Below are 19,443 nucleotides of genomic sequence, written 5' to 3' on the forward strand. Positions count from 1 at the left end.
ATAGTCAGCAATATTAGATCCTGCTTTGAAACCCAGTGTGCACGGGGCCTGTTGCTGAAACATTTATGGTCTGATTGACCGCTAGCAAACTGCTTACAAACACGCACATGGGGTCATGCAAAAAAATTTGTGCTTCGGGGAAACTGACTAGCTGGTATTTTTCAGCACTGTAATTTAAAACACTGCGTGTCGTACACAAGTAAAAAATGGCAGGAAACATTTGCTCTGTGCTGCTGAATTAATGTGTCCAGCGCTGGTATTGTCAGTCTGACCCCTTCACTTCCTGTTATTTCTTGGTAGGCAAACTCTGGCCTGGGTGAAGGTCATGCTGAATTCACTCAATGCTATGTTTCTGGGAAATTTTCAGTTTTATTATCTTTGTAGCAGTAGCTTTGAAGCACTCTACTAGCCTTGCTACTTTTTAATGTTTTCTGCATGTTATGTTTGTTAGTGTGTAGCCGAATGAGTTTGACAGATTAACCCATCTGTAACCCATCTCAAAAAAAAAAAAAATTAAGTGGCATAAATAACAGTTAACTAAATAGTCATAACAAAAAGCAATATAAGAATAATGACTTGATGCCCTAATAATTTTGTGTTTTTTGAAAGATATTTTTTTAATCTCTGTCAATAGTATCACTATTCAGCAGACAGACACAATAGCAGAAAGTCTCAAACCGATGACACAGCAGTGCTGCAGGGTAAACTCAACTCTTCTTTTTCCTCCTAACTTTATAGAATTTCTGCTTTCCAATTTCTATCTACTGTAATCTGACTAAATTTAGCCATTCGATTTACATTTGTTTTGTTTTTTTTGTTGTTTTCAACAAACACATTAAAAAAAAAATAAACAAACAAAAAACACCTTCCATCCAAAAAAAAAAGAGATATAAAAGTTTATGATTGTTCAAACTTCATTTTATCATTCCTGTAGCTCAAATGAGAGAGCAATGTGCAAACGACTTCAAGGTCATGGGTTTGAGTCCCACAGAAGACGCCAACTGATAAAATATTTTAAATAAATGTGTGAATGTCACTGTTTAAATATCTTGTTTTTTCACAAGTTTCTCACTCTTAATAAGAAGTCAACCTCAACTCTAACCCTAGTGCTGCTGGCACTTGCTAATTATGTGACCCTATGAAAAAAAAGAAAAAGAAAAAGTGCTAATTCTCAGTGTGCCATTTTTAAATTCTGCTGAAACCTGCAATCTTGTCAGCTGACAAACATGGACTTCCCAAGCCATCACTGAGGCGATGTGGTAGAGGAAATCTGGTGATTTTCCTGTCAGGAAAATATGTTTTTCTCACCCTTTCTCTTGCTTGAAGCCGCTGTGTGGTCACATCAAACCGCTCTCACTCAGTGTCAAGCTGTTCAACATGCAAATCCTTGAAAGTACATGAGTGCGAAGTTCTGAAGAGGTTTTTCTGGAGATGTTAGAAATCGAGACGTCCTGTTGTGTCAACTGACTGGAGATAGTGGCCGGTCTCAGGAGAGGCAGTTCTGTTTGTGTTGCATGTTCATCTGACAACTTTTCAGGATTTTTTACGGGCTTTGGGGAAGCAGACATGTCTTATCTTCTGATTTTGGGACTCATGGTACTGTGGACTTCACACATTCAGGTAAGTTGCCTGAAAAGCGGTTGCTTACGTGTTTAGGTAACTTTTTACATGATTTGTTGAAAGTTTTTTTGGACATGTACCGTGGTAATACCAGTGTATTCACTGAAGGACCGTGTAAATACTAAACTATGTGAATATGGACTAAAAAGTATGACAAGTACATTACAAGTACTGCCATAGTGTCCAAAACATACAGTATAGATACTGACATGGTACCATGTCTACTTTTTAGTATTTTTTAGTGATTGATCACTGTTCCATGCTACAGACCCATTACTTTACTTTACCATTACTTTTATAAGTGTGGTATAATTTTTAATTAATAATACTTTTTTGGAAAAGCACTATGGTAATACCACTGTATAATATATAAATGCCTAGCAAAAAGTGGTGGTACCATGGTATATTGCTGATATCAGATGGTAATACAATGGTACTTTGATTTATGCTATAGTTATTTATTCTGATAGATAGTAAGTATGACAGATACATTGAGGAAAGTTGCATGAAAAGAGGTTGTTTACGTCTTTAAGTCAGTATTTAAATGATTTATTAAAAGATTTTTGTACATGCACGGTGGTTATACCATGGTATTTATTTAAGGGCCATGTAAATACCATACCATATAAATATGCACTTTAAAAAAAAATTATGATATTTTTGTATTTGGACTTTGGTAGTACAAATTATAATGGTATTTACACGGTACAATGTTGCACTATAGTACATGCCCAAAACAAATCGAAATAGTCTTAGTCCCATGCATAATTTTTGCTATTTTTTTTAAACTGATTGCTGAACCATGGTACTGGTCTAGAATATTTTTGTAAGAGTGGTATAATTTTTAATATATAATACTTTTTGGACATGTACTGAGGTTATACAGTGGTTTTCTTTGAAATGCCATTCATATGCCTTACAAAAAGAGGTGTCACCAATGGTACATTGCTGAAATCAGATGATACTTTGATTTATACTATGGATATACCAAGGTTTTTTAGATACAACCAATAGTAATTAAAGATAGTAGCCTATGGTACTTCAGTGTATGTAAGTATGGTACTCTCACTGTACGTGCCCAAAATACATAGGCCTACATGTCATATATGTTTATGGTATATGATATGAATATGATATTACCTCGTTTTTGGATGTGTACCATGACAATACCATGATATTTTAATGCCATGAAGTACTATTTACTATGACATAAACATTTGAACTCGTCACTATAGGCTACTTTACCACAGAGTATATTCATGTTTAAAGAATAGTTTTTCGCTTATGATTTAAATATATTAATGATTTTGGTTTATGTGAATTGTGCACAGTAGCGATATGACATGCTTGTTCTTGAGACACCTCTTGTTTTTATGTCGTTCCAGGCCGTTTCTAATCGCTGCGATGCGCCCGTTACAGTCCTTCACAGGACTCCCTGCACATCCTGCGCCACTTCCGCCGCCGTCGTTTGCCCGCGCGGGTTCAGGAAGATCACCAAGAACCCCGATATCTGCAGGTGTGTGATTATCCAGGCCTTTCCTTTCTGTGTTCTCAGAAATTTGTGCCTAATGTGTTCTGTGCTGTTTCAGATACGTTGTGGAGATCGGCAGTCGTCAGGTAGAGCTGTCAGGGTGCTCTCATAGCTGTCAGGAGGTTACGACAGTCCAGCACTGCTGTCCTGGCTTCTGGGGGCCCCTGTGCTTGCGTGAGTCACCAAGACCTAAAAAAGTGTTTCTGCACTTTAATTAATTTTAATTAGTGCTGTCAAACGATTAAAAAAGTTCCAAAATCCAAATAAAAATTTTTGTTTACATAATATGAGTGTGTATTGTGTATATTTATTATGTATATATATAAATACAAACAGATGCATGTATATATTCAAGAAAAATGTGTTTTGTTTATATATTAAATATATTTATAAAATATAATAATATAAATATATATAATTAATACAAAAAAATATACTCAAAATATATACTTAAATATATACATAATAAAAACAGTTTTAAAAACAGTTTACTTTTTGTTATGTTCACTATGTTTATTATGTTATTATGTAAACAAAAACTTTTATTTTGAATGCGATTAATCGCGATTAATCATTTGACAGCACTAATTTTAATTTGTCATCGCTTTATATCCTCCTGGGGTCAGGAATAAACTTTTGTCCTCTTTAGTGGTCAGTGTATTTTAGTGAATTTCTCTGAGAATATATACATGCCACAGTTTTAAGTCTGAAATTCTTGTACAGAGCATTCAGGGCTATTCAGAGATACCAAATGTTTGGAAGTTTTATAATGACCCACTATCTCTCCTGGTCTTTAAAAATGGCTGACATTAATTAAGTGATGAAATGTATCACTCTTAGGCTGATGATACACAGGGCAACTTTTTGAGCAATGTTGCCAGGGAACTTTGGGGAATGTTCAGTGTTGCTGTCAATGGGCGACCAGGTGAGACACAGGGCCAACGACTGATCTAAGTTATCCAGACAGAAATTTGTTACCCATTCTCAATGGGAAAGTGCCCAAGCAAAATTGCTTAAAATGTTGCCCTGTGTATCATCAGCCTTTTGGAAATAACTTAATATTTTGTAATTAACATTTAAATCTAACTGTTTCACGTTTATTACGCACAAATCAAAACATATCTCTGGAAAATATTATGGGGGTTCAAATCAAAATATGAATTTCTGTTACGATTTCATACATGCCCACTGTAGAGGACACCGGGACTAAAAGCATGTTTATTACGCATTTTGGGAGACACAATAAATGAATAGGGAAATAAATTGTATTTCAATATTCCTATGAAATATTAGATGTTATCTTGCCAATTATTACTCCCATTATTACTCTTGTTTTTTTCATTAAATGTTGCCCAGGAACACGAAATATATGAGGTAAAGATGCAGATTAGATACAGTTAATAGATAGGCCTACATTGTGTACAATGGGAAAAACCCCTTATGGCCATCTTACACACATTCACACGCATTTCATAAAGCAAAATGGTATATCAAATCATTTTTTTTTATATCTTTCATAACATAGTTAAGAATCATCCTTATCAAAGTTTGATTTAAACAAATCCTTAAACCTAAAAAATTATTGGTGTAAAAAAAAAAAAAAAATAATAATCAATTCATGTTTTTTTTCCATTTGCATGTTCAGTTATTTTATTTATTTATTTTTAGTTAGTCCTGGTGTTCTCTACAGAGGACATAGCATTTTTTCAAAACTTAAAAAAAAAAAAAAACTAAACAATGTAATGACATGATTTTTTTCATGCTCTAAACAATGTAATGACATGAAAAAACTTTAAGTATGGTTGTATGGTTAGGATATGAAATATAATTTATTATGACAAATTAAAAATAAAACCAAAACATAACTAAATCAATAAAAAATAAACCTAAATAAGACCATCAGTTTCTTCTGAACTTCAGTTAAGTATGGTTGTATGGTTACATGTATGAACAGGAAACCCAAAGATTGCTGCTTCAAGTGTACATTGCTTTAGGTAAGAGCGTATCTACTAAATGACAAATTTTCTAATAACTCCTGTATGTTTTTTCAGCTTGCCCTAGCTGGTCCGGAAAGATGTGTAATGGTTATGGTACATGTGACTCCGGAAATGGCACCTGTGTTTGTAATGTAAGTGTGTATGAGATACGTTCTTTTACTGAAAGTATTCTTTTAAATATTTTTAAAAGTAAATTGATATTTTTGGTTTTGTTTTCAATATAGATGCACATTTATTTATTCATTCATTTGTTTGCCTTGTTTTTGCAAGTAATAACACAAAATAAATAAATAAATAAATATTAAGTAATAAATAGATAATACTAATAATGTAAATTAGACTTGCTTTTAAAAAAAATCTGACATGTTAATTCAAATTTTTTTTGTTGAAATAGATGCATATTTATTAAAGTTCTATTAAAGCAAGTCTATTAAAGTACATTTTATTTTGTGTTTTTTGATTTCACAATTTTTTAATCTAGTATTTATTTAAGCCTCGTTGGGGCAAGTAATATCACAATTAAAAAAATAATAAATGAATATATATATATATAATCTGTTCTTTTGTTAATTCAACTGTTTTTTTTTTTAAATGAAATATTTGTTTATTCATTTATTTAAATAAGCTTTACTCAATGACATTTGTATCTAATACTATTTGTACTACTACTACTTCTAATAATAATCATAAACAATTTTTCAGGAGGGATATACAGGTTCTGCATGCCAAAATTGTTTGAATGGGAATGCCTATGGAGACCACTGCCGTTCAGGTCTGTTATTTGTAGTGATTTCTGATATCACAAGCTAATAATTACCATGTTTGGAGATTAAATTGTCTAATTGTAAAACTGTTGTAGAGTGCAGCTGTGTGCACGGAAAGTGTAACTCAGGACCAGACGGAGATGGTGAATGTCTCTGTCAGCCGCCATTTTCAGGACCAAAGTGTGATAAAGGTAACTTAGGGACTGTTTCTGTAAGCTTTTTTACCCGTTGTGCAAAAAAAATTCCAGTTATTCCCAGTAAATGTCTTCATGCTGATTTTGTTAAATCACACTTTTTGTTTCCTGTGCAGTTTCTTCATCTTGCTCAAACTGCCCGGCCTATTCATATTGTAAGGGAGACAACACAAACGCTGTTTGCGAATGTCTTCCTGGATACAAGAAGACTGGAAATGCATGTATAGGTAATTCTAATGTTTAGCGACATCTTAAATCTTACATTATATGTTTGTTTTGTGTCACGGTTCGAAAATGTAGGTTAATATTCCGCTAATTTTAAGGCAGGACATGCCAGGTGAACAGATACCACCATATTAGCCCATCCCATTGATGACATTAAAAATTTCAAACATTTGTTTTAGCTTTCAAGTTCTCTGAAATGCTATGTTAATGTTTAATTACATATTTGCTTACATTTTCCAGAACACTGGATAAAGTCAGGTTCAAAATAGATGTTTAATTTTACTGACATATTAGAGTTAAAGCTTTTTTACTGAGGGGATTTTGGATATCTCTTTTTTATCTCTCCATAAATCAGAAAAAGATACTGTCGACAGCCAGAAAGTATATATTTTAACCATGTTTTTAGGAATAAAATGTTGTATAAAATCAAACGAATAATATATGAACAAACCCCACAGTAAAATCCTTCAGAATATAGATGGGAATAAAACTGTAAGTTTTGGTGTATGTAAGTGCTACTGATGTGGAGGAAAAACTTTTTTAGATAAAACAGCTATTAATATATGTACTGTAACAGACACAAGTAGATAAACTGCAATAAAATAAACGCTCAAAAGTATTTTTTTAGATGTTTTCTTTCCACTAGTCTGAAACAACATGTTATGAAAAGCCAAATAACTCAAAATCTCAAAATTGAAAACAAAGCTTTTTCTTGTAGTGTCTTGACTTCAAGTTTCTCTACCGTTTTAGAGGCTAGTTCCTATCCCTCATCTGTTTCTATCCTGTTTCAGGCGTGTGTTCGCAAGGAATTTGCGATGCTAACGCGAAGTGTTCATTTAGCGGTGGGAAGTTTCAGTGTGAGTGTGAAGAGGGATTCAAGGGAGACGGCCAACACTGCCTTCCCATCAACCCCTGCGACACTAATAATGGAGGCTGTCCTGTAGAGTCCACTCTCTGTGAATTAACAAGCCCAGGGAAGGTGAGCAGTGTACTGTGGGGATAGAATCTGAAACTAATGTTGAATTCAATGCATATTATTATTATGAGTTTTGTGTGTTTCTCTCCAGTCGAAATGTTGTGTGTTTGCCTGGAATGGAATCGTCCGACCCATCGAAGGGCTGTACGCAAAAATCGGCCTGCGCACCGGGTTCATGCCACGTCAGTGCCCGCTGCGAGAAACCAACTCAGGACGGCATGCCAAGGTCTGTCCTGGTGCTTCCCTCATAATAACATGACAAAGGCAACTTTCACTTCCTTGAACACTACCAAATGTAAAGACTGAGAGAATCTTACAAAACCTGTGCAAGTCCATCTAGGTCACATTTCACCCCCAACAATAAGATTATTGAAAATTATTCATATTTTGGACCTTTTAAAATTTTTTATGATATTTAAATAATTTTCTCCCACACTTTTCCTCCTGCGTTGTCTTTAAACAATTAAATAAGCTTTATTATTAATTTTAATAGCATGAAAAGTACCATGAATGCTCTTAAAGCATCAAATATTTTCTGGATCTTCTCTGTTTTTGTTTTCTCCATCTGTCAAAGGACATTTGAAATGTTTTATATTGTAAATTAATGTTGGATTTTATTAATACAAATTAATTGTATTAAAGTAATTACAGTCTAAATATAATCATTTAAACATCTGGATGCATTACAGTTATGTTAAAAGCAAACTATATAGAGGAAAATTTTGAGTTTTTTTGTCATTGTGCAATCCAAAAATGGTCCTAAAATAGATATATTTTTCTTTAAAGGTGACATCTACCATGAAAAATCTGACTTTTTGTACCGGGTTTTAAGTAGTATCTACCAACCAAGGAAACAGTGAAAATTAGATTAACCCAGTACTTGTTTTTGGTAAGCCTTTTTCTGCAAGCGTCTGAGAAAACATGCACGTCAGATTTCGCTCCCTTGGTGATGTGGCAAAGGGAGCTCATTATAATATTACCGCCCCTTAATCTAAAATATAAATAAGTTTATACCCACGGCGCCGTCATTTTGATTTTGCAAGTGACAACGGTGTACCAGCTCTAATGCCATGGCGAAAGTTTAAGCAAAACATACGAGTTCTGTCTTTGGCTGCACAGACGAGCACAGAACACTGTTAGGAGTCCCAGCCTCAGAGGAGACAACAGTAGCATGTGGATATATTTGACTTATTTTACTATATATTGCTGCTGCCACACAGATCTAAAAATAAACACGCAATTTTATTTCCCAGCGTTTACCTTCACAGACATAACTGACTGTTTTATGTAACTCATATGTGTTTTTAACGTAAACTTGTGTGTGATGAGAGGAACTTAGTTTAATACTCACATGCTGTGACAGACACTTTCTGTCCGTTGCTTTCGGACGTGTGCTCTCAGAAAACAATATATTAGAAGTTTAAACATCATATGGTTTAAAACTTATGATTTCAGTGTGATAAACATGATAGCATCAGGAACAAAACAGATGTTTTTAGCAGGTCTGAGCTGTAACGGATGCCAGCTCTATTCTGTAAAAGGAGGCAGGGAGCAGAAGCTACATTTGCATTTAAAGAGACAGGCACCGAAAAAACCGGGTCGCTGCTGTGATTTGTGTCCAAGTAAGGACATTTCCGTTCCTGGGTCAACATCATCTGTTGAGCCTGGATCAACATTACTGTCCACAAAGATATAGACTGCCCACCCAATCCCTACCCTAAAACTAATCCTACCCATAATTTTATCCTAAACTCAAGTGGGCAATGATGGTGAATAACAAGGGTGTAGAAGCATCTAACGTTATTGTAACAGCCTAAAACAGGCATTTTTTGAAAAACTTATCCCTTCAATCTGATTAGTTTATTGGAATGTTTTCCAGGTATCAACAAGGATGCTGATCCAGGGACCATGTTGGTACTTGGTGTGTAAATCACGCTCACCACAAACAGCATGGTTTCTTGCCTTCCACTCAAATGCATTTTCCCAACTGATATAATAAATGATCTGTGGAGTATTTTGAGTCGCTCGAAAAATTCTGACACATTCTGGGGACACCAGAGACTATATTACATATTGTAAAAAGAGGCATCATATGGCCTCCTTGGCTCTTTCACCTTAAGAAGATTATATTTAGTTTAATGAGAGATCTAATGAAACTTATTTTTTTTAAAACATTGCCCATTTTTGGAATTGGTTTAAATATAAATCTAGCATAAATTAAGATTAATTTGTTTATTACTTTTGTATGCATTGTAAAAAGTTTCTTAAACATAAAAAACTGAACAACACTTCCCTGAACATAATGAAAATGTTATGTAGACATTGCATTAACTACTCAATGGCTCTCCCTTGGAAGAAACATTCATATAGCATCTTTAACACACATCTGTGTAGTAATATACTGAATTGTGTTGATTATAATATTATTGGTAGAAAAACAACCAAATCCCTTATGAAAATGAATGGTTTTATCATAGTAAAAGTGTAGTAACCATGATTACCATTTGTATAACCACAGTTTTACTACAAATACCATAGTTAAACTATGGTTAGTGTACTAAACCATGGTTGATTTGGTTTTACTATAGTAACCATGATTTATTTGGTTTTATCTGTAGTAATTTCCATAAGGGATGACCCTGTAAAGAGATCATTAATGAGAGATTCTGTTGCATCATGAATAGCTGAGATGTTTCGCTCAGATGCTCACAGAAGGCCAGGGGTATAAACTGAGACGTTTCATTCTTTCAGCTGCCGCTGCAATGCTCAGCTGATCGGCGATGGCAGACGTTGCTATGGGTAACCTCATGGAAAGAGTTCTGGAGCTGGACAGAGAGGGGCAGTCAGGCAGGAAACCTCACTGGAGCATTCGGTTCTTTGTGGTGGGTCCGCAGAGCTCACCAAGACCTGGTCTCCCGCTCTTTTTTTTCTCATCCAACATTGATGTGAACAATTGAGTTTGTGTTTTATCAGCCAGCACTGACAGTGTGTTGTGTTTTTCAGAGCAAGCGTGTGAGGTTCACACTCAGCCAGCACGGCCCGTTCACTGCGTTCATTCCTGCGGGACAGAATCCTTTCCAAGTGGGTTTGAAGCAGACTTCGAAAAACACCCAACAGTGGCCCTGGCAGTTTGTGTTTCACATCACTCATAATGTTTCCTGTTTTTTTTTGTGACAACTTCCCTGTTTGTTGTGAGCAAGATGTTTACATATGCTGTGCTCTTCAGACGCTTGCAGGAAAAATCCTCGATCAGCGTCCTGAGAACACAGTGGCGTGCAAAAATCACCTTATCCTCGGAACCAGAAACTCTACACTGATTCTGGAGGGGAAAGGACATGTGGATGTACGGAGGGGAAAAAATCAGGTTCAAAACAAAAAATATCTACCTATCTATTATTATCCATACAACCATACAACCATCTATCAATCTATCTAACTACCTTCTATCATACCAGTTATATTCTACATCAGTCATTCTATCCTGCTGTCTGTCGTTCTGTCATCAGTTACAATTCTATACATCTTTCATCTCGACACAGCTGTCGCATCGGTCTGTCATTCTCCTGTTTGGTCACATGCAGGTGATTTTGTCTATCATTGTATTCCACCTATCATTCACATCATTCACCATTGATCGGGTTCGTTCTGTGATTGTCTACTGTTTTAACATTCCATCTGTCATCATTTACATTGTTCTATCTATCATTCTTTCAATTGTTATATCATACTATCTATCATTCTTTCTATTGTACTAACATTCTGTCATTCTAAATCAGTCGTTCTTTTGTTGTCTATCACACTGTCTATCATTCTATCATTCTTTATGTAACATTCTGTCTGTTGTTCAATTGTATTGTCTATCATTCTATCTATTGTTTTATCAGTATGCATATCATTACATTCAATCGATCTACCATTCCAACCCTATTAACTATAAATATTTTCGCATTGTTTCTGCACTATGCCCATGTCTCCTGTTGTTTATAAGTAGCCAATATTTTTTCATCTTTATATCGTTCTAATCTGTATGAGAAGTGTGACTGGATCTTCCTGGCTGTCAATCTGTCGTTCTATCATTCTTTATATCGTTCTGTCTACACTACTGTCTTCCATTTTTTGTCAATCTATCGTATTATTATAATTCATAATACCTTCTACATACTTGTCTCTCTATCACACTATACATTGTTCTATTTTACAATGTATCTTCTTTCTATTGTGTTATCTAAAACGCTGTCATCTGTGGTTCTATTGTTCTTTCTATTGTTTTGTCTATCATACTATGTCTGCTATGTCTGTCTATTGTCTAGTCATATTTTGTGCTATGCATCTCTCATTAGTCTAGGTTTTTCTGTCTGATCTATTCATGTCTTCATCCATTGATTTTGTGCATGTGTCTGCAGCACTTTATTCTGATGAGGGATCCAGAACGTGTTTGTTTACTATACTTGAGAGCGACATCCCAGCATCCAATGGAATAATTCATATTATATGACAAGGGTCCCTTTTCAACTCTTGCTCATATCGGAGTCTACAAACAACAACATAGAGGTAAAGCTTGTTCAAGTCAAACCTGTTATACAAGCAGCTGATCTAATACATAGCTCTGATGATGAAGTGGTGGGGGGGGGGGGCGTGATCGAATTACTACAGCACCAACCTCAAACACCATCTAATGTAGATGTCCTAATGTGTCAAGTTCTCCTTAAAGACCATTGGGAGATTTTCAGAGTGGATGACAGGTTCAGTCGATTTCTGTCTCTGGTTGAGTGATTGATCTCCTCTCATGCTCCTTTTTCTGCATTTCTCAGCGAACCCAAGTATTGGAGAAACATTTTTCTTCTCTTTTTCTGCTTCTGCAGAATTGTGGAGCCCTTTCTGTTGCCTCTCTCAGAGGTTCTAGGTCCACTTACAGTGTTTGTTCCAACCAAACACAGCCATAGACAAATCCAGAGCTGGAAGTTTTATGTACATGCTGAATGAAGTGAGCTGCCATTATATGCTTTCTGTTCTTCTGCAAATGAAATGGATTTGTATAAACAAATTATTCAGAACAAATATTTAATAAAAATTTACTCAGTGTATTAATCAAAATCTTCAGGATATTCATATATTTGTTCACATAACACACACTGATCTTTCATCTCTTTGTTTTTAAAGGCCAAAAACAAAGCTTCAGATGCTTCTGAAACACCATATGCTCTCCCTGGCTGCTGTAAGTCTCCTTTGACATACAAAAATTATCGTTTCCCACAGTTGATCTGACTTTAAAATGAGGCATTTGTGAACATTGCTTCCCATGAAATGGTTGACGAATGCAATTTTCTTGAAATTGGAAGTTGGGACAGCACATATTTGCTTTTTGTCACACCTCCAAAGCTATGATTTGCTACATGCTTATGCTAGTCATTTGCAGGTTATATTAAAAGTAGGAGACATTCCTATTTTAGAGAGCATTTGATTGGACAAAAATGTGTATGCCTACGAGTTTATTTGGGTTGTTGGGGCAAATTTTTAAAGTGCCCCTATTATGGGAAATGATAGGTTCATATTTTGGTTTTGGGAATCCCCAACAACAGGCTGACATGCATTCAACTTAAAACACTTTCACTGTCTTATTATATGCATTTATTTTACCTTATTTTTATCTTACTTGCTCAACGACTCCCAAAACGATTTGCTCAATGATTTTATTTTTCCAAACCCTGCCTTTGCGTGACGCTAATCTGGACAGTGATTGGTCCGAATTGGTCTCATTTTCATTTCATCTGGTCTGTTCCATGCTGTTAAAAGCAGTGTTTGTGAGCACAGTGCTGCTTTGTGTACAGCCTTACCGGGGGAACAGCTGCTATTTTTAACCACTCCAAAAGCAGCATCTAGTGGCAAAGAATGAATTAGCATTTTTAAAATTCAGACCTTGAAAAGACCAACAAGTGCAGCTAGGCAATATGCTAATGTTTCATGTTGACGTCAACATGAAACAGCTTAGGGATTTGTTTAAAAAATGACTCGGTTTCAGTGATTCAGAGTCGACTCTTTATTTTGAGAGACAATTACTTAATACATGGTGGCACTATCAGATTTAAAACTTTGCAAATAGGACGTTTACATTCACAGAGCTGTGTTACCCACTACATGAAAGGTAATTTTTCAAAAATCCATAATGGGGCACTTTAAATCATATCTAGGTGGTAAACCTCATTCTGTGAAGCTCTTGCGAAGTTAGCATTTGCTGCCCTAATTTGCCTGCTCAGCCTACAATTTCATAAGATTTTCGCAAGAATGGAGTTAGCATTTAGACAGCAATACTTTAGGACCATTTTCCAACCGCTTTTTCAAAACATCTGCTGTGTACAAACATCTGACAGACGTCTTTCAGATGTCAGTTTTACATACATTCTAAATCATAAACATCTTAAAGACATCTAATAGACATCTATTTGACATCTAAAAGGAAATGTCCTATAGACATATTGCAGATGAGCAAACACTCTAAAAATACATCTTGCAGATGTAAATGCAGACATCAAATAGACGTCTCTGAGATCTACGTGTGCTATCAGGGTAGCAATACACTCTAACAGACAAAACTAACAGACATTAATTAAAATCTTTAAAATCTTTAATCTAGGATGTAAGTGCAATATTTAGTATAATCTTTGTGTCAGTGAGTTTTAAAATAATATTTAAATGTATGTTTGTGTTTTAAAACTAGTCTTAAACCAGCATATTTGTTGAAATTTTTGGCCCAGTTTCATAGTTGTGAAATGGATAACATACATCATCTCAAATATCTTTGCCTTAGGTCACAGTGGACCAGCTTGCTAGCATGTCTTGAGATTACAACAATGGCCAATGAGATCTTGAGGATCAATGCCTCTGATGATGTAAGTGAATTTGCTTTAATGATTGCATTAGCTATAACTCCTGATGAGAATTGAGCAAATTTTATGATGAAATTTGGTACACAATGTGTTGGGCCTCATTCTGATTTTAAATGAAAAAAAATTTGATGACTTAGTGACATTGTAATAATGGGAAGAAATCGAAAAAAAAAAAATGACAGAAACTGTTGGTTTTACACGCTCTCAATCAATCCACAGGGAAGAGTCTTCCTGGGCGACTAAAGGAATACTCTCTCGAAAACGAAAGACATTGTAACATCTAATGGAATCATTCACCTAATTGATGGAGTTCTTGTACCTTCCTCTATAGTTCCCATAATGCCCCATCGGTGTGACATTAATGGGAGCAGGATCTCTTTTGTAGGTGCCTTTTTATGCGTGACTACACATAGTTGTTGCTAGCAAAACAAATATTCAACACCATAATTCTATTCAAACATAATTTTTATGGATAATAAAAAACATCTTTGCAACAAGATTTTCTATAAATTCTGTGAAAAATTTTACTTCTTTTCATAGGGTACCTGTGTCCGATGCAGCCATAATCCATGAGACCCGATGTCCGCCTGGAAGTGTTGATCTGGTTATTTGATGTTTTCAATTATTTGATGAACTATATAAGCACATTTAACACATTTATAATCCAATGTGTACTTATTAAAAGACATTTTAAATGAATGTATTTTCAAAATTACAACACCCAATGAAGAAATCTAAACACCCCCAGCACTGTTTACAGCAGAGCTGCATAATTTATTGATGCGAAACACTGCATCTGGGCTTTTTTCACCTAGGGAAAATCATTTAAGAGGCTGCGAACCAATTCCTGAGCGCCGATGGTCGTATTCTGTATACGAGGAAGGTTTGTGCCAAATACTGCAACATTACTGAGAGGGTATGAAAACAAGGTCTCAGATAACACATACAAACACAACCCTTCCATAAATGTCTGCAATTGTTGCAAAATTGTAAAAAATTCCCATTCGTTTTCTACATAGTTAAACAGTTTTTTAACAATAACTTATCTACGACAGATCTACGATATGCTACAAGGTTGATCATTAATGGCATATACTTCAGATGAAGTCATCAACCTGCATTATTTCAACTTATTTTTAAAGTAATCCCATTTAACAGCAGAATTCTTGATGAAAAACTACAGTACCCATGATTCTGTACAAAACATACCTCAAGAGCTTGTAAATAAATGCATATTTTGCATTAACCTCAAAATATATTGTTTCTGCTCATATAATCAAACAACTTTAAATGAGTAGTTTTATATTTCAATATTGTTTTAATTTAATTATGTTCATCGCAGTGGTTCATGGGATTGTAGTTCTGTTAAATAAACAGTCTTTTACTCCATTTTTTTTTTTTTTTTTGTTGCTTCAAATCAAAGTTTGTAATGTGAAACGGACGGGCACTACTTCTCGTAGCTAGTTGGCTTGGTTCATAGTTTGTATCTTTTTAAATTAAGACTTATGACTTTTTTTAAAACTCTGTTGGGGGAAAATAAATAGCAAAAATGCTTCGGAACCCAATGCCACTGAAAACGGGGCGGGCACTAATGCACTCAACTTATAACCAATAATCTGTATGAATAAAGAAGTTTGGTGAGACGTGTGATATCTTGTTTTCAGACGCCCCAGTGTTTTTGCAGTGGTTTCTATGGACCAGACTGTAAACCGTGCATTGGGGGTTTCCCGGCACCCGTGTTATGATAAAGGGGACTGTAAGTATACAAATATGTACTCCTACGGTCCGGGGACTGGAAGCTCTGGTGGGTTATTTGTCATGTGTCTGTTCGTAGTGTTTTGATGGCATCAGTGGGAACGGCTCCTGTAAATGTTGAACCAGCGTTTTACGGGTGGTGTAGGCTGCCACCTCTGCTCAAACCCCAACAAACATGGAGAGAACTGTAATGAAGGTGAAGTTATATACCTTATATACTTTTCATAATACCTCCAAGATTCTGTTTCTTTGTCCAAAAGCTTAACTCTGCTAATACAGTACCAGCGTCTGTGACATTCTCCTCTGCTTTGTGCTTCTGTTTGCTCCTGTAGACTGCCGCTGTGTCCATGGCGTGTGTGATAACAGACCTGGCAGTATGGGGGTGTGTAGGAGAGGATCCTGTCAGGAAGGGTTTTCAGGGGAGCTTTGTGACCAGACCCCTACCCCCTGCAATTCAGACGGTGTCCTCGAGCCTCGGCCCACATTCACGCTAAATGTGTCTACAACCACGATCAAACCATGTTAGTATCACTTGAGCATGATGTGTAGATCACTGTACACTGCAATCTGGTATTTTCATTTCATTTTTAGCATTTTTTTTTTTTTGGCAAATATTTTTTAATTTTTTGCTTTATTTAATTTATTTTATTTATTCAGTTCAGACAAAATTCTTTTTTTTTTTTATACAACCCAATACTTTTACTCTTCAGTGCACTTTAATTTAATTTAATTTAATACTTTTTTATTTTGTTTTGGACATTGATTTTGGCAAATATATATTTATTTATTTTTATTATTTTATATAATTTTAGTTTAGTTTAGTTTAGTTTAGACAAAATGTTTGACTAATATTTAGCCTTTTTTTTTTTAAACCTAATACTTTTACTCTGCAATGCACATTTATTTTACGTTATTGTCTTTTTTGTTTTGTTTTGTTTTGTTTTGTCAACCCAGTACTTTTACTGCAGTGCCCACTGAAGCAAGCATGTATGTAATGCCAGTTTATGTGCTGACTTGTTAATCGCCATCAGTCTTTGGCATGTTATTGATCTATCGTCCATTGTGCTATAGGTGTGTTTGTCTGCCTGGATCTTACGATGGAGATGGTTACACCTGCACTAAAACCAATCCCTGCCTCCAGCCTCAGAGAGGAGGCTGTGACGTCAATGTGAGACAGATGTTTATTTCCCTTTTCCAGCATTGGCCTTTAGCCCTCACATGTAGAAATCTGAAATGATGTCTGCCTAATTTTTACTAGTACATCAGAATTCAGAAGTTGCAGTGATTTAAAACCTTCGCTCCTTTGATTCAAACTGACACATGAAAATGATTTCCAGCATTGGCTAGGCCTGTGTTCTTCAACCATAATAAGAATAAAGAAATCAGATCATTCTGATCAGATTCTAAAGTAATAATTTGAGCTTAACGTTTTTTGTTTTATAGGCCGGATGTATGTATGATGCAGGAAAGGTGAACTGTGTTTGTATGGAAGGATGGACAGGCGATGGACGTCTGTGTGTGGAAATCAATAACTGCTTGAGTGAGAGTCGTGGTGGATGTCATGAAAATGCAGACTGCACAGTCACTGGACCAGGACAGGTAATACTGAACAAGCTACAGTTAACCTGTAGGACAGAAAAATCACAAAAAAAATTTCACTGAAGCTCCTGTTGAAAGTCTTTTGCATCTTGGAGGTTCACACATGTCATCTCTAGCCCTTATTATGCTCTTCGTCAATTTGACCCAAACACATATATTAGTTGTTGGAAATTCTGGTTATGTTTTTCTTGAAATTGTGTTGCTGTTTCTCATTTACACACAAGTATTTTGTTATGTCAGTTTTTCAACTACCTCAGCATTTATACTGTTGATAGATGATTTTATTTGAATACATCTGTCAATACATACATACATATAGGAATGTATACACGCTGTGTTGACGGCATTTATTTTTATTTGTTCATGCATGTAAATTTTACTGGGAATCAAAACAATGATTCAATGCTTGAGCAAAAGTAAATAAAAATAATAAAAAATGAATATGCTTTTTTATAATATTGACGTTTTATAAAGCAGAACATTTTTTAGAATTTCATTTTTATTTTAATTTTTTAAAGGTTTAATTTTAAAGGTTTACCGTTTTTTTTCTCCAAAGGAATTTTAATAGAAAAATCTGAGACTGCATTACTTCAATAAAACAACCGAGAACTTAAGTATAAAAGAAAAATTACTATTGCAAACCCAGAACTGAGTTTTGTTCAACCTGTTTCTCTGTTCAGAATGAATGTAGCTGCAAGAAAGGCTACATGGGAGATGGCATCGTCTGTAATGTCGTCAACCCCTGTTTGTCAGATAACGGAGGCTGCCATTCTCTGGTCTGTATTTCATACTTGCAGATTTATCTGTTAAATACATCTGTACATTTCTGAACAACCTGTCAAAATATGTATGCTGGTGAAATTATATTTAAAGGCTAACACTCCTTTATACATGCAAGAGCTAGCGTGTAATGTGGCGTAACAGTATGATAATGTGTTCAGGCCACATGTAAATTAAAGAGCCCAGGAATACGTGAATGCGTGTGCCGAAACGAATATGAAGGTGATGGACTCACATGTTACGGAAACATGCTTGTGGTAAGATCATGCATTTATGCATTTATTTAATTGTAAAGTTATAAATTAGTTATCAACAACATTGTTTTTAGGCTTTTAAAAATGCGTAAAAATGGTTTAGTAATAAATAACAGCAATAAATTTTGTTTATTTTTTACATTTTATTTAAATGATTAAAAGATTGTACTAATAACAAAACTTATATAAAAATGCATAATTGTTTTTCATTATTTTTGATACATTATATTTCAAATGAATGCAACATACACAAACCACAAACTAAATGAACACAACACAAACCACAAACTAAATGGACACAACATACACAAACCATAAATGAACAAAATTTGTTTTGACTGAAAAAACAGAATACAGTTCTGTCAGTTAGAATGAGAGTTCATTGAAAAAAGGAAATGAAAAAAAGGTATTTCTTTTTAAATGAACAACAAAAGCTCAAAACACAATTAAAATACCTTATTTTTTTCAATTTTCAAACACAAATCTAAACATTGTTAAGTTGTTCATCTTTTCATTATTGTTTTTATTTTCAGGAGCTAGATGGAAACTCTGAGTTTTATCAATTCCACAGCTTCCTTCTAGTAAGTTCATCTTTACCCAAGTAAACTGTCATTTAATTAATTTACAATAATGTTGTAGTAACATAATGCAAGTATGTAAACAAATAATATAATACAACATTTCTGTTCATCTGCAGAGGCACAAAGTGATTGACAGCGACAGCAGAGTCACAGCTTTGGTTCCATCTAAAGCTGCTTTCAAAAACCTCACCAAATCAGAGGAGTTGTTTTGGTTTGATTATTACAGGCTTCCTCACCTTCTGCAGTAAGTGTTTGGAATCGACATTGCAAACTGATTTCTGAG

The 19,443-nt window shown here is 34.9% G+C and overlaps 1 protein-coding gene across 1 annotated transcript in view; it reads left to right on the forward strand.

The window, feature by feature from the left end:
* Nucleotides 1–1,235: 1,235 nt before the first annotated feature.
* The window catches only part of LOC109105560 (stabilin-1-like), a 38,225-nt gene continuing 20,017 nt past the window's right edge, over nucleotides 1,236–19,443 (forward strand). The window contains 20 exon segments of the mRNA XM_042754589.1: nucleotides 1,236–1,620; nucleotides 3,006–3,136; nucleotides 3,210–3,325; nucleotides 5,203–5,279; nucleotides 5,851–5,920; nucleotides 6,008–6,103; nucleotides 6,223–6,333; nucleotides 7,123–7,324; nucleotides 7,399–7,533; nucleotides 14,437–14,572; nucleotides 14,732–14,752; nucleotides 14,754–14,795; nucleotides 16,073–16,142; nucleotides 16,279–16,423; nucleotides 17,018–17,114; nucleotides 17,390–17,545; nucleotides 18,226–18,321; nucleotides 18,487–18,582; nucleotides 19,113–19,160; nucleotides 19,277–19,404. Of these exon segments, the coding sequence (XP_042610523.1) occupies nucleotides 1,567–1,620; nucleotides 3,006–3,136; nucleotides 3,210–3,325; nucleotides 5,203–5,279; nucleotides 5,851–5,920; nucleotides 6,008–6,103; nucleotides 6,223–6,333; nucleotides 7,123–7,324; nucleotides 7,399–7,533; nucleotides 14,437–14,572; nucleotides 14,732–14,752; nucleotides 14,754–14,795; nucleotides 16,073–16,142; nucleotides 16,279–16,423; nucleotides 17,018–17,114; nucleotides 17,390–17,545; nucleotides 18,226–18,321; nucleotides 18,487–18,582; nucleotides 19,113–19,160; nucleotides 19,277–19,404 (2,027 nt within the window). The 5' untranslated portion in view covers nucleotides 1,236–1,566.

This window comes from Cyprinus carpio, unplaced genomic scaffold (genome assembly GCF_018340385.1).
Source record: "Cyprinus carpio isolate SPL01 unplaced genomic scaffold, ASM1834038v1 S000006552, whole genome shotgun sequence".
In the NCBI taxonomy this organism is placed as follows: domain Eukaryota; kingdom Metazoa; phylum Chordata; class Actinopteri; order Cypriniformes; family Cyprinidae; genus Cyprinus; species Cyprinus carpio.